General features: G+C 30.5%; 1 protein-coding gene across 1 annotated transcript; it reads right to left on the minus strand.

Annotated features, from left to right (window-relative positions):
- Positions 1-3,187: 3,187 nt before the first annotated feature.
- Positions 3,188-9,898, minus strand: LOC113391169 (probable serine/threonine-protein kinase clkA). Its single transcript, XM_026627126.1, has 5 exons — positions 9,893-9,898; positions 9,494-9,666; positions 5,733-8,273; positions 5,077-5,246; positions 3,188-3,312 (listed from the first exon to the last, which is right to left on the minus strand). The coding sequence occupies exons 1-5, from the start codon at positions 9,896-9,898 to the stop codon at positions 3,188-3,190; spliced, it is 3,015 nt and encodes a 1,004-aa protein (XP_026482911.1).
- Positions 9,899-13,936: the final 4,038 nt, after the last annotated feature.

Genomic DNA, 13,936 nt, shown 5'->3' on the forward strand with positions numbered 1-13,936 from the left:
TGTCATTTAACCAGTGTTCTGTCAGACAAAGTAGGTCAATATTATTTACGTTGACTACATTTGACAAAGCAGCTGATTTATTTGATAAGCATTGAATGTTCAGACAGAGTATATTTAATATATTTACTTGTCGTTGCTTGGTTGCTTTTGGAGCCTGAATAAAAAACGATCCACGCATACTCCTTGAGGCCATATTTCCGGCGATTTAATTTTTTCTAATTCTGATTCCAAAACTGATACCTTGAATGATGAATATACGTTTGGATGTTTGGATGCAATTTTTTTGCACGTTACGTTTTCGAAATTTTTGTCCCGCAGGTAATTTTCCAATTGCTCTTCCGTTGTTTCTGGCGCCAGTCGAAACACATGTAGATGCGCTTGCTTCACCACACCTTTTAACACGGCATTTGCATTTGTGCCTTCGATAGTTGTGGCCTTTCGCCTTGGCGCTTTCTTTCTTTGGACCAAAGTCCAATTTTGTTCTTCTGTTACGCTCTTATTGTTAGTGACGGCGTTGGAAGGCAAAGCGGTAGACGCCACGGCATCACGGAACGTTTCAATTTTCCGCTCTTCCAATTTCTTCAGCGCCGTTGCTACTGCGACACTAACTTGTTCACTTGAGATTTTGCTGGAATCTTTTTCCTTGTTAACATTCGATTTCTTTCCATTCTTTTTTTTTGATTTCTTATTGACTGCTTTCTCAGTATCGATATCAATACTGGGTGCAGCTGAAGAAACCTGCTCCTTCTTTTGATTCGGATTTACCCATTGCAGCAGCTTGATTTTATCCTCAAGCTGCTGAATTATGTACTCCTTATCCTTTATTATGGTAATTTTGTCTTCTATTATGGTGTTTTTGTCGGCAATTGTTTTTTCAAGCCTAGAAATTGTTTCCATATGGTCACTGTACACTTCACTGTTAACACAACACTGTATCAGATTACGATATAGAAATTTGAAGTTTTTCCTATTAGCACAACTAATGTGGTACATTTTTCCGCAGTTTTTACAAATGCCTACATTTGGGGCCTTTGTTTCACAGCAATTATAGGAACTTTTCACTTCCGATTCTGGCACTAATGGTGTCGATTGTGACATCATTGCGGCAAGTTAAAACGGCACGTCTGTACGTTACGGCGGTCAACGAAAGACTCCTACTATATATATATATATATATTTATATGTATGTATATAAACATACATAATTAAGCATGTATAAAAAATTGCATAAGTTTTGTGTGTATATATATATATATATATACACATAAACATACCTTTTTCTTATTTTTCTTATTTTTCTTCTTCATTTTTGATGGTGGAATGGTTGTGAACTTCACTAAAGATGAACTGTGTTCTAAACTATCTTCGTCCTCATTTTCTATAAACAAACATATAAATAAATGAGTGATTATATAATTGTATTCATAAAAAGGTCCACTACCGATATCTAAAAAAACAAGTAAAATTAAGAAATTTTTTAATAACAATATTATTACAACGTCGCTATCAGGAGATGTACGACAATATTTGGAAATCCATAACAAAAGTATTTAAGTTACAATCAATAGATTTTTTTTATATAACCTTTTATATAACCTTAAGTGAACCTTTACTCCGGCAAAAGTGTAAACAACAAAAAATAGTAAATAAAAAAGTAACTAAGTTTAAAAAAGCAATTTTACAAGAGATGAATTAAATAAATAGTATCAATTCTGCCGATAAATATTTTGGGTGAAATACCAGATCAAGGTTATATACAGCCTGGCTTTGTAAAAACTTTACCTATGATTTATATTTTGAATCGGTTGAATAATAATGTAGCTTATTATATATCGTAAAATCCTTTTAAAATTAAAAATAAGAAATTGGATCTATTTGCTGGTCCTGGCTTTCCTATTTTACACCGGCTATGGGGTAACAAGAAATTAAAAAACAATTACGAAACAAATTTTAGTAAAATAGTAAAAAGCACATTTTTTTTATTAGGAATTAACTGAGATTATATAAAAAATTAATTAATTAATAAATTTAATAATTTATACTTTATAAATATCGAATAGTTTTTATTTTAACTATTGAAATCAAAATTATTGCAAATTATTAAATTTATTATTCGACATTAGTGTGCATTCATAAATTCCTAATAGATAGCGGTTTTGGCATCTAATTGTAAGTTACTAAAATATTTTTTTTTTAATTCTAATTTTTTTTGCAGACTTATTAAAGAAACGCTTGGCTGGGTTGGATAGTATGTACATATATAAATACATTTTACTTAAAAATAATTAGTAAATTATTTTTTGGATACAAATAAATATATTTTTTAAATAAATTGTGACTTATTAAGTTAAATTTCATGCATGCATTATTTTAAAAAAAACTGTTTACAAGAATATCATATATATATATATATATATATATATATATATATATATATATGATATTAAAAAGACCTTTATATCAAACATAATCTTAATATATTTAATTATTAAGTTTATTTATGTAATTTATGGGGCAATTCTATCGTAACAGAGCTCATAAAATAGCTTTGTCATGGCAACGCTATCTTATGCTTGTTCTTGGTAGTGAAAATAATGAAAATGTCTATTTGCTTTGCGATCAGGCGTATTTTACATATAAAGAAGCAAAAAAGAATGTTATGATAACAGAAGCTTTGATCATGCAGTTATCATAACATTCTCCCTTGCTTTGTTTAGATATAAAATACCTCTGATTGCACAATAGATTGACATTTTCATAATATTCACTACCGGGAACAAGCTTGAGATAGCGTTGCCTTGACAACACTATTTTATGAGCTCTGTTATGACAGAATTGCCCTATTAATTTATTAATTTATTCATTAAAATATGGCAAAACTCATCTCAACCAATACACAATCAAGATTATTTATAATCGTAACAAACTTGTTATGACTATTACCAATATATTATTATTATTTTCTTAATTAAATTAATTAATTAGTTATTTACCAATATCATTGAGTCCAAAAATATATTGCAGCTTCATGGCCAGCCTTGTCTTTGGTGGAATAGATGGAGAAGAAATAGATTTATTGTTGTTCCTGCAATCAAAATGTAGTATTCTTACTATAAGTTGTTACTTTAAATTAAAACTATTATGTGAAGGTAATTCAAAATAGTGTAATTTGTAATTAGATTAAATTTTACCTCAAGCTCACTTCTCGATCATCCTCAACCCCAAAATTTCTTTCGAAATCATATGATATTCTATCAACTCTGTAGTAAGCCTGATTTTGTTTCCCAAAAGCATCCATAGAATCTTGTTTCTCTGTTCAATAAAAAAAGTAAATATTAATTACATAAAACAAACAAGCAGTGGTAAAAAATTAAAATTAAATATATAGAATATAGAAATTAAAATAAAAATATAAAATAAAATAAGTATATTGTAAAAATATCAGGGTGGGTCAAGTTGTATGGACAAAGAAAGTTCACCAGAGCATATCGCAGTATTGATTTTTACATTATTGAGACAATTCTGCCCATATAGAGCTCATAACATAGCAATAGTTGTCATGGCAACGCTATCTTATGCTTATTTTTTGGTAGTGGAAACTGTGAAAATGTCTATTTGCTGTGCGATCAGGCATATTTTACATATAAACAAGCAAGAAAGTATGTTATGATAACATAATCTTTGTAGATGCTGTTATTACAACATTCATACTTGCTTGCTTATATGTAAACTATGCCTGCTGATTACACAGCAAATAGATAAACATTTTTACAGTTTTCACTGCCAAGTAATTAACGAGCATAAGATGAAAATGGCAACGCTATGTTATGAACTCTGTTGCGGCAGAATTGCACCATATATACTTGATGGATAGTAAAAAAATGACGTTTTTTGCCTTTTTAATGGAATACCTAAAGCTTGGAGAAGAAATTATATTGAAAATATGACTAATTAAAAACTCAATTCCAAACTATGGTATATTCGGCAAAGTTTCTGAAAATGACCTACATAAATATAATATATGAAAATGACCTATATAAATATAATATATAGGTCATATAATATAATATGACCTATAAAACAGTTTCTACAAATGCCTCGGTAAACTTTTTGAATTTAAAATAAGTCAGAAAACTATAAATATATAAAATATAAGCATCAAAATAAATATATAAAATAAGTATATTGTAAAAATATTATTATATATTATTAGGGTGGGTCTAGTTGTAAGGACGAAGAAAGTTCATTAGAGCATATCGCAATTCTGCATTTTACATTGTATGTTTGATTAGTAAAAAATTATAATTTTTGCCTTTCTAATGTAATACCTAAATCTTGGAGTAACAACTAATATTGAACATTTGACTGATTTGAAATTCACTTCCTCACTATGGTTTATTCGGCAAAGTTTCTGAAAAAGGCGCATACAACTGAATCTACAAGTGTCTCAGTAAACTTTTTAAATCTAAAGTAAATTAAAATCGCGTTAAAAAAACTTTGATATTGCATATACATAGTTAATAGTCCTACAATTTATTTATTTTTATTATGTAACAACTACTTTGATTATGTTTCATAAATTTAATATCCAAAATCTCACGCCTAAACATAAACATGAAAAACATGAAGCACAGAAGATATTTTAGAGACATTAATGTTATTAAAACGTATTAAAGAACCAGCGGCCATGTTTAATGTATATTTCATTTTCGTTACGTGGAAGCTACATATACATGTTTAATGTATATTTCATTTTCGTTACGTGGCAGCTACGCCACCTGTGTTACATCAGATTATTATCCCTAGTAACAAAAGTATGTACTAAAATAGCGTGGAGTACAAAAGAACGAATTTATCATGATTGTAAAATCTTCAGTAAAGTATATAATAGTCATCATCAATAAGTAGACAATATGCAGGTACCATAATTCATTTATATTTATACTTATGATGAGAAAAACCATAGTCTGAAGCGTTTGTAACTCTAGCATCGTTCAGAAAAATATTGCAAAGTGTAGTAAAGAGATGTAGTGTTCTTTATATTTTCAAAGATAATATTCACATGTTCAATCTTACCTGTTTCGAAGCATTGGTTATCCTCGTTCGGACTCATCGTACCGGAAGGGCAGTCGTCATACCGGACAAGCACGTCCGAGCCGAACCGAACCGAACGCAGAGATTTCACTCGGTTATCTTCGTATATATTTCCGAATGAGGTTGAGTAGTGTGTCGAAGAATCGTACGCCCTGAGGGTTAGAAAATTATTATAAATAAATTCATAAATGGATAGATGAATAAATTAATAAATAATTAAACATTAATGAATTTTTAGGATATTTTTTAAGATCATGAAATATAAAGTTTCATTATGATGTTTCAAAAACAATTTCAACAATTAATAACAAAGAAACGGCCGGACCGATCTTTGCCAAAGATTATAGTCAAAAAGATTCTCAACTGATATCTTTAATGCAGTTTTTGAATTTTCAAAATTGGTTCTAAATTTTTGGCAAATATGTTGACAAAAAATCACGCATTCATCTACTAATTATAAAAATCGTTTAGAGAAAAAAATCGACAAAATTCCAAATTTTTCCTCACATATAATACTCTTTCCAATTGCGGTGTCCAAGGGTTAGGATAACTTATTGACACCTCGATAAAACATAAATTAGGCACATTGGATTTCTTAGATTAATAAAAATAATTGTAATTATAATTGTTTCTCTTACCCGTAATCAACTGTTCTTTGTTCAGTAGAAGCATCATCCATCAAAGGATTTGTAGCAAACGATGATTCTTTACTTGAATCAATACTTTGGTACACATAATTGTTCCTGTCATCATCAGGAATCTCCAACAACTTTTCATCGCTAGTAATTTCATAACGCTTTACAACCTCTAAAGGTTTCTGATCTTGTTCATACACATCATCATAGTAATTGTGCTTATTTTGACCTTTGTGCCTATGTTCTACTCGATCTGGTGAATCGTGATGATGCCTTTTGGATTTATTCTCATCTAACTTATCCGCATGGTTCTTGGATTTGGTTTTAGATTCATTGATGGATTTGATATTTTTGTCATCCTTTTTGAAGGTATTTTTGTGTTTTTTACTATCAAAGTGGCGATACTTTCCAACACTGCAGTATTCATTTTTATCATAATTTTTTATACTTTTAAAATCATCAAACTCATCACCAGGATCATCAAAGTAACCGTTAACACAAACAAAATTATCCAAACTTGTTATGTTTTCAGACGCTCTTTGACTGTGTGTCTTTTTTTGGTCCTTGAATTTAGCAAAACCATCATCAATATCTCCAAAAATACCTCTATTGCTATCAAAGCATTCATTATTATCGACAACTGGTTTAAGTTCTTCAGAACCTGCACGTAAGTAACCTGAATTTGAAGCTGATATATCCATTGGTTTATCAAAATATTCAACATCTGATGATACCAATGTACTGCTGTCACCTGAATTATTATCACCCATGTTAGTCCATAACAGTTGTTCTTGCTCTTCACTTGAACTTGAAGGATAGTGGTCTTTGGTGGTAAGTTTCTGTAAAACTTTTGCTTCTGGTGAAGAATCATGATTTGTATTGTAATTGTTCCGGTTATGATGATCTTCATAATTGTTTTGTTGTTGAACCTTCTTTTTGACATAAGTTCTATCACCATTTTTGTTGAAGGATAAGTTTTCATTATCATACAAATCGATTTCGTGCCGTTTGGTTTTGTCCACATAGTTGTCCAAGTATTTAGTAGTTTTCGGTTGGTTGTACGTTTTATGTTTAGATGCATCATAATATTTATTCTTGGTTTCATTCAATTGTTCACGGTACGTATTTTCTTGGTTTTTACCATATGTATTAACTTTATCATTAAAATCTACGTCATTGCTAAAGTTATCAGGATACTTTTTTGTGTGTGCTTTACTTACACGCTTTCTATTCTCATAGTCGTCAATAATAGAAAAATCATCGTTTTCAGGAGTTTTATCCAGGTGAAGCTTCTTGTGCACCTTCTCAGTGTCGTCAGTTATATAAACATCATCGTTTCCGCGAGTTTTATCCTGGTAAAGCTTCTTGTGTACCTTATATTTATCAGTAACATTAACATTATTAACATCATCGTGTTTATAAGTTTTATCCAGGTAGAGTTTCTTGTGCACTTTGTGGGAATCTTCAACAATATAATCATCATCCATTTCAGGACTTTTATCTGAGTAAAGCTTTTTGTGCACCTTCCCAGAGTCGTCTACAATATAAACATCATCATTTTCAGGAGTTTTATCCAGGCAAAGCTTCTTATGGACCTTCTCAGAGTCATCATTAATATAAAGATCATTGTTTTCAGAAGTCTTATCTTGGTAATGCTTCTTGTGCACCTTTTCGCGATGCTTATGATATTCTAATGGTTCTGGTAACTTTGAGGACTCTCCAGAATTATCATAATGATATTTATCAGAATTTTGTCTAAGCTGATCATTGTAGTTGTGTTCAACTTTAGATTCGTCATACAAGCCTTTGTTTTTATGTAAATGTTTTCCATGGTTTTTATCATTGTCATCATAATCACATGGTTCTTTCAACTTCTGCTTAGCAACAATATCAGGACACATAAGATTGCTACTGCTATTGTCTGTCAACTCGCTCATATCTTTGTTAAAATATTTCCTATCCAATATCCTATCCTGTCGCATATGCCGTGCTTTCTTGTTTTTCTTGGTCTCGATTTCAATCGCAGGTTTAGATCTTTGTTTGCGCGCCGTCTTATTCATAGAAGTCTGCAAATCTTCCAAGGTCTTCACATGGACTTTATAACCACGTTTGAGTTGTCTCACAATTTGTGAAAACTGGGAATCGGTCAAGTCCAAACTTTTATTGAAATCGATATAAGCATCATCCTTTTTGCCTTTTTTGCTATCATAATGCTTTTTACCATCTGGTTCTACCTGATAATCTAAGTTCTGCACTGCTACTGGAAAAACGTTGTCGTTCCCATTGATAATCTCATTATCATCCTGTTTCTGGCTTTCGAGAGAACTGCAATTGGTTGTGTAGGAACACAAATCAGGAGAGTAAATTTCCAATATGGAACCAGTGTCATCTGGATATTTTGAAACTTCATGGTCTTTCTTTGTGTATCTTTTAGGCGCCAGAGGGGGGATTTTCTTGCGTTTTTCAACAGATTTCTTATATTTTCTTCGGGGGTTGTATTTTAAATTGTTCTGTCCAGTGGGTGTGTATAGACCTCGGAAATTTCTATGAAAAGAGAAAAGAAATATAAATATTATTAATTATACTTGTAAAATGTACTCTGCCATATAATAAATGAATGCATTATAACACATAATAAAGAATTTAATATATGTAATATATTATATAACATGCAAATATGTAGGTGATTATAAAATGTAGTACAAATATGGTAGAATAAATAATAATACTAAGTGAAAGCGGCATCTTTCTTAAGAAAAGCTGCATAATTAACTTACTGATATTAGTCCAGACATTATAGTAACTTCACCTCGGAATTCAAGATACTCAGCTGTAAGTCCGTAAATACTTGTATATTGACACTCTAAAGTTGTCTCAAAACCTACATATGGTAGGGTGTCAATACCATATGTAGGTTTTGAGACAACTTTAAGGTGTCAATATACAAGTATTTACAGGCTTACAGCTGGGTATCTCAAATTCCGAGATTCTTATCTAATTTAAGCCTAAATGACTGGACTATATGTGTAATAATAGGACTTGATCAATATAAATTAAAATTAAGCTATTTCGATGTAATTTTCAACTGTTTATTTCAAAAATAAACTTTTCGCTTTCACTAAAAGCTAATTAATATATTTTTCAAGTATGTTATAATAATATCATATCAGTAATTGAATTAATTAATTATAGCATTTCATATAGACTTCATAAATCCTAAAAGAGCTAACCGTTATTCCTAATTTTAATAAATGTATATAATATTCAACCAATTTTTGCAGGCCTCCTGCTATGTTAGGTATACTTTCAGTACATTAACTCTGTCAAAATTGCTTATAAAACGAAAAAACATATATGTCCGATTCTGCCAATCAACAGACCAATGTTATGGTAAGGCCATGTTACGCTTCAACTTCCATACATATAATACTGAATAATGTCAAAATGTCACGTATTTGCTGTGCATTCAGGCGTTTTATATATAAACTGCAACACACTTGTATGTTATGAAGCTGGGTCAGAAAGACCCTGCTATCTAAGATCGTTCTTTTTGACATTCGTGCGGTTTCTTGGTTAGGTTTTCTATCTGACAACCTGATAAAAACGCCTGACTGCACAGCAACCACATGACTTCACTCAATATTTAGAACAAATTTGTATGGAAAGTTTTTCATAACATAGCTTTGCCATAATATTTGTCTGTTATGCAGAATCCATGAATGTAGATATAGAATATTATATAATTTATATTATCATCGACTCACTTGAAATCTTTGATACCCAACAGATTTTCTTCTTTCTTCACCAAATTATCCGCAAGAGATTTATTCCAATACATTGGTGACCGTTTACCTTGTTTCTTGTTATATTTCTTCAGATACTTTTTCATGGCAATCTCTAGCTTGGAACTACTCGAAGACTCCAAATCGGTATCGATCTATAAAATAATACACAAAAACAAATTAAATACATATGAATTTCATAATTATAATATTACTAAACCTTCTTTGAGATGATAATTTTATCCTAGAATTGATCAAAATAGGAAGAAATAATATAAATTAATAGGTGATGAAAACGGATAATGTATATAGGTGCAATTCAGGGACCGATTCAGCCGCATAACAGAAAAAGGTTATGGCAAGGCCATGTTAGGCTCCAACTTGCATAGATTATGCTACTGAAACGTACTGAATACTGTCAAAATGTTATATATTTTCTGTGCATTCAGGCATTTTACACAGAAACTGCAGAAAGACCCTGTTAACTAAGATTGTATTTTTGACAATTGTGCGGGTTCTAGGTTAAGTTTACTATCGGAAACCTGAGAAATACGCCTGACACCAACCACATGGCTTTTGCCAATGGTTAGTATGGAAAGTTCTGCATAACATGACCTTGCTATAACTTTTTCTGTAATGCGGCAGAATCGGTCCCTCAATCACATAAATCAAATGCCTTTGATATTTATTCATAAGTAATTTCTAATGTATGATATTTGATGATAAACTTACACGATATGGTTCTCTATCGTTAGCATTTCCGGCTGGAGAATCCAGAAAGGTTCCAGCTCTCTTCCTACTTTTAGCTCTTTTGCTCAACAGACCGAATTCAGAAATAATATAAGGTCGTTTGTTTCCTTTATGTTTACGTTTTTTCTCACGTAATTTTCTATAGAATATCAAAATAATTAATATACTGTTCATTTGGAAAATGAATAATAACTAGCTGTAAGTGGAATTCTGTCTTGAGGCAATTATGGCATCGTGCCTTAAGGCAAATTGCTCGAACTTCCCGTACCGTAACGAAATGTTCATGGAATACTGAATGTTTTCAAATAGATTATTATATAAATATTGTAACATTGTCTAATATTTATAAGAATTATATAAACTGAATTGCAGATTTGAAATTATTTGTAAAGTATATTTGAACTATAGTCAGAATTAAAAATAAAATCTGAAATATTTTCGATATACAAAAAACTAAAAAAAAAAAAAAAATTGGAACAATTTTTTTTTTCCAAAATCATTTATTTTGTTAAGACAAGAAGAAAGTTCTGAATCATTTAAATCGGACGCTTAGTTCTCTCAAAAATTGCCATTTTTTACATATTTAGCTCCGTATCTTCAAAATGGCTGGGCCTGCCTTTGCCAAAAACTAATAAACACTTCTCCCAATCATTACTAATTGAATGTTTTTTAGATCATTCAAATTGGATACTCCGTTCTCTTAAAAATTCGATTTCTATTTTCTGCACTCTTTGCTCCGTATCTCCGAAACGGTTGGACCTGCCTTTGCCAAAAACTAATCAGCTCTTTTCCCTATCAATAGGAATCGATCGTACGCTCGATTGATCAAATCGGTTGATCCGTACGCCCGAAAACGTGGGCGGAAATTTGTATCCATACATACATACTCGGTTTAATTATAATAAATAAACTAGTTGTAAATAGCATTTTGCCTAGTGGAAAGTTGCATATTCTTATCTTTCTGAAAAGTGTAAATAATTGAATTGATAAATAATTTTTCGATTTATATATGATTTACCTTCTATCTAGTTTACCTGTCTTCCTGCCTACCTGTCTATTTCTTTGCCAGCGTACCTGTCTACCTGTCTACCTGCCCATCAGCCTACTTGAGTCTATCATTCTACTAATGTATATGTCTCCTTTTTTACTTTTCTACCCGTTTATCTATTTACCTGTCTAGCTGCCTGCATGTCTATCTGTGTAAATGCCCACCTGCTTACCTGACTACTTATCGGCATTTCTACTTTTCTACTTGTTTATCTGTACCTGTTTACCTGTCTATCTGTACCTATCTACCTGCCTACCAGTCTATCTGTCTATCTATTTACCAATAATTTTATTTGTATATGAATCATTAATAATGATTAGTAATGATCATTACTAATCATTATTAATTCTTGGCCACCAAATGGCACTTTTTTCTATATCTCCGCAACCGCTGGACCTGCCTTTGTAAAAATGTAATCAGCACATCGCGTTGTCAATACAAATTGAAGGTCTTTTGAATCAATTTAATAAGATGCTTCCGTTCTCACGTAAACTGACTTTCCATTTTTTTAATTTTTTGTCCCATATCTCCAAAACGGTTGGACCAGCCTTTGCCAAAAATTATTCAGCACATCTCCCCATGAATAAGAAACAAATGATAATTGAATCATTAAAATCAGTTGATCCCTGCTCTCAAAATCATGGACAAAAAGTTGTATTTATACAAAACACATACTACTTACAGTATATTTCCGATTATATAACTGGAACAGCTCATTATTAAAACTTCTTCTGAAGAATATAATTAATAATTTTTTTATACAAAACCCTAATCTTCTTCAGAAAGTTTAAAATGTTCTAATACACTCTACTTGATGTTTTCATTTAAACAAATTATTTTTTACACTCTTGTATGATAGTTATTTTTCCATGTTAGGTTATTAGTCCACAAACAAAAGTTTTAAATACTTGTATGAAATATTAAAAAAATACCTGTCCTCGTACACTAAATTTTCGTAAGAAGACCAGCTGCTTTGCAAACATACTTCTTCATTCATATTCAAATGATCCTGAAATTTTGTTGAAATATATAAAAATGTAATTGTAAAAAGATGTAATAAATAAAGTCTATTAATGTAATTTTTTTTAAGGTATTACTGTGCAATGTTATATTCAAATCAAATAACAAATGTGAATTTATAATTTGTTATAAATACCTCTTTATTTATAAAAATATTGGCACTATCATAGCTTTCTTGAATATTGTTAACTACAATAGTTTTTGGCACATCGAATTCAGCAACTGAAAAAAAGTGTTAGCTATTTTTATAATAAACTATATAAGTTAATTCTCTAAGCAAATCTTAATGGATAAGTTATTTCTCGAAGCAATTTCAATCGATTAAGTCATAATATCATTCCTAATTCAACTTACGTTCAGCTACAGGACTATCCGTACCCTTTTCTGTAACTGCACATTTCATCGCAGACGTCTGTTTGGACTCTCCTTTGGTTTTCTTGGATCTTTTAGATTTCATCTTATGCTTCAATTTAGCACTTAACACACTGGCCGATGACCATTGAGAAACATTATCCTATGAAGATAAATAATTATTATATAATATTATTCTTTACTGCAGCATTGGTTAGTAAAAATCTACATTAACACATAAATAGTGCGGGAGATACATGTATCTTTGAATGAATATTATAAATATTAGAAATAAATATTATAAATATTCAATAAATATTGTTAAAATGCTTCCTTCAAAATATACCAATCTATTTTAGTGCTGCTTGTTTCGGGATGTTCATGGCAAGAGAGTTTATTTTACATACTTTTTAACATTAACATAAAAATGGATATAACGGATATATCGAGATGGTGGGAGAAAAAACACCATTACCAGCATCACTCATAATAAAAGCAGAACATTTGAATTACAAATGTTTATATAACATTTCATTACATAAAAAATGTGACAAACAATATGGTCCAATTATTGTTTATGATTATATAAAATATAAGTTGTAACATTGTTATTAAAATTATTTAATTAATATAATTATTGAGAATATTAGATAAATTATAGTTAAACAATAAATAAATATTGGCTGGTATACCAACTCAACAGTTACGACTAGCTGAAAGTGTCATTTTATCATTAGAAAGTTGCATTAACTATCTGATTAGTGAATTTAAAGTTGTAATATAAAAACGTTTACAAAACGGCTTTGCCTATCGTCTCATTAGCTAGTTTATTTTGAGTTTTATTAAATGACTTTTAAACTTTTGAAATCGGTGCAGCCATTTTTAAAAAAGCATCGAAGATCGGTCATATTTTAATTCACATGCACACACAAACTTTTTCCAATTTCGGTCTCGAAGAATGACCAGAAGCATCAAAAACTAGTAAGTCAATTATTCTGGCAATAACAAACCTCTTCAGAAAGTTATAAATACCAAATGAATAATTAATCATTAACAAGAAAGAAATAAACATATATTAAAACTTAGCTCATATTTATAAAAAAAAAGTGTTTGATGCTTCATCAATTGTATGTGTAACCTGACAGGTATCATTTTATACTACTTTAACTTTTGCGCTCCATTGGCGCATGTATACGGTGCAACAATGGCAACTACAGAGTGAAAAGGGTTAATATACAATAAAGATTAATCATCAT

The sequence above is a fragment of the Ctenocephalides felis genome, unplaced genomic scaffold, assembly GCF_003426905.1.
Source record: "Ctenocephalides felis isolate EL2017-DRISC unplaced genomic scaffold, ASM342690v1 CF-g0.4_SCAFFOLD_00845, whole genome shotgun sequence".
Classification (NCBI taxonomy): domain Eukaryota; kingdom Metazoa; phylum Arthropoda; class Insecta; order Siphonaptera; family Pulicidae; genus Ctenocephalides; species Ctenocephalides felis.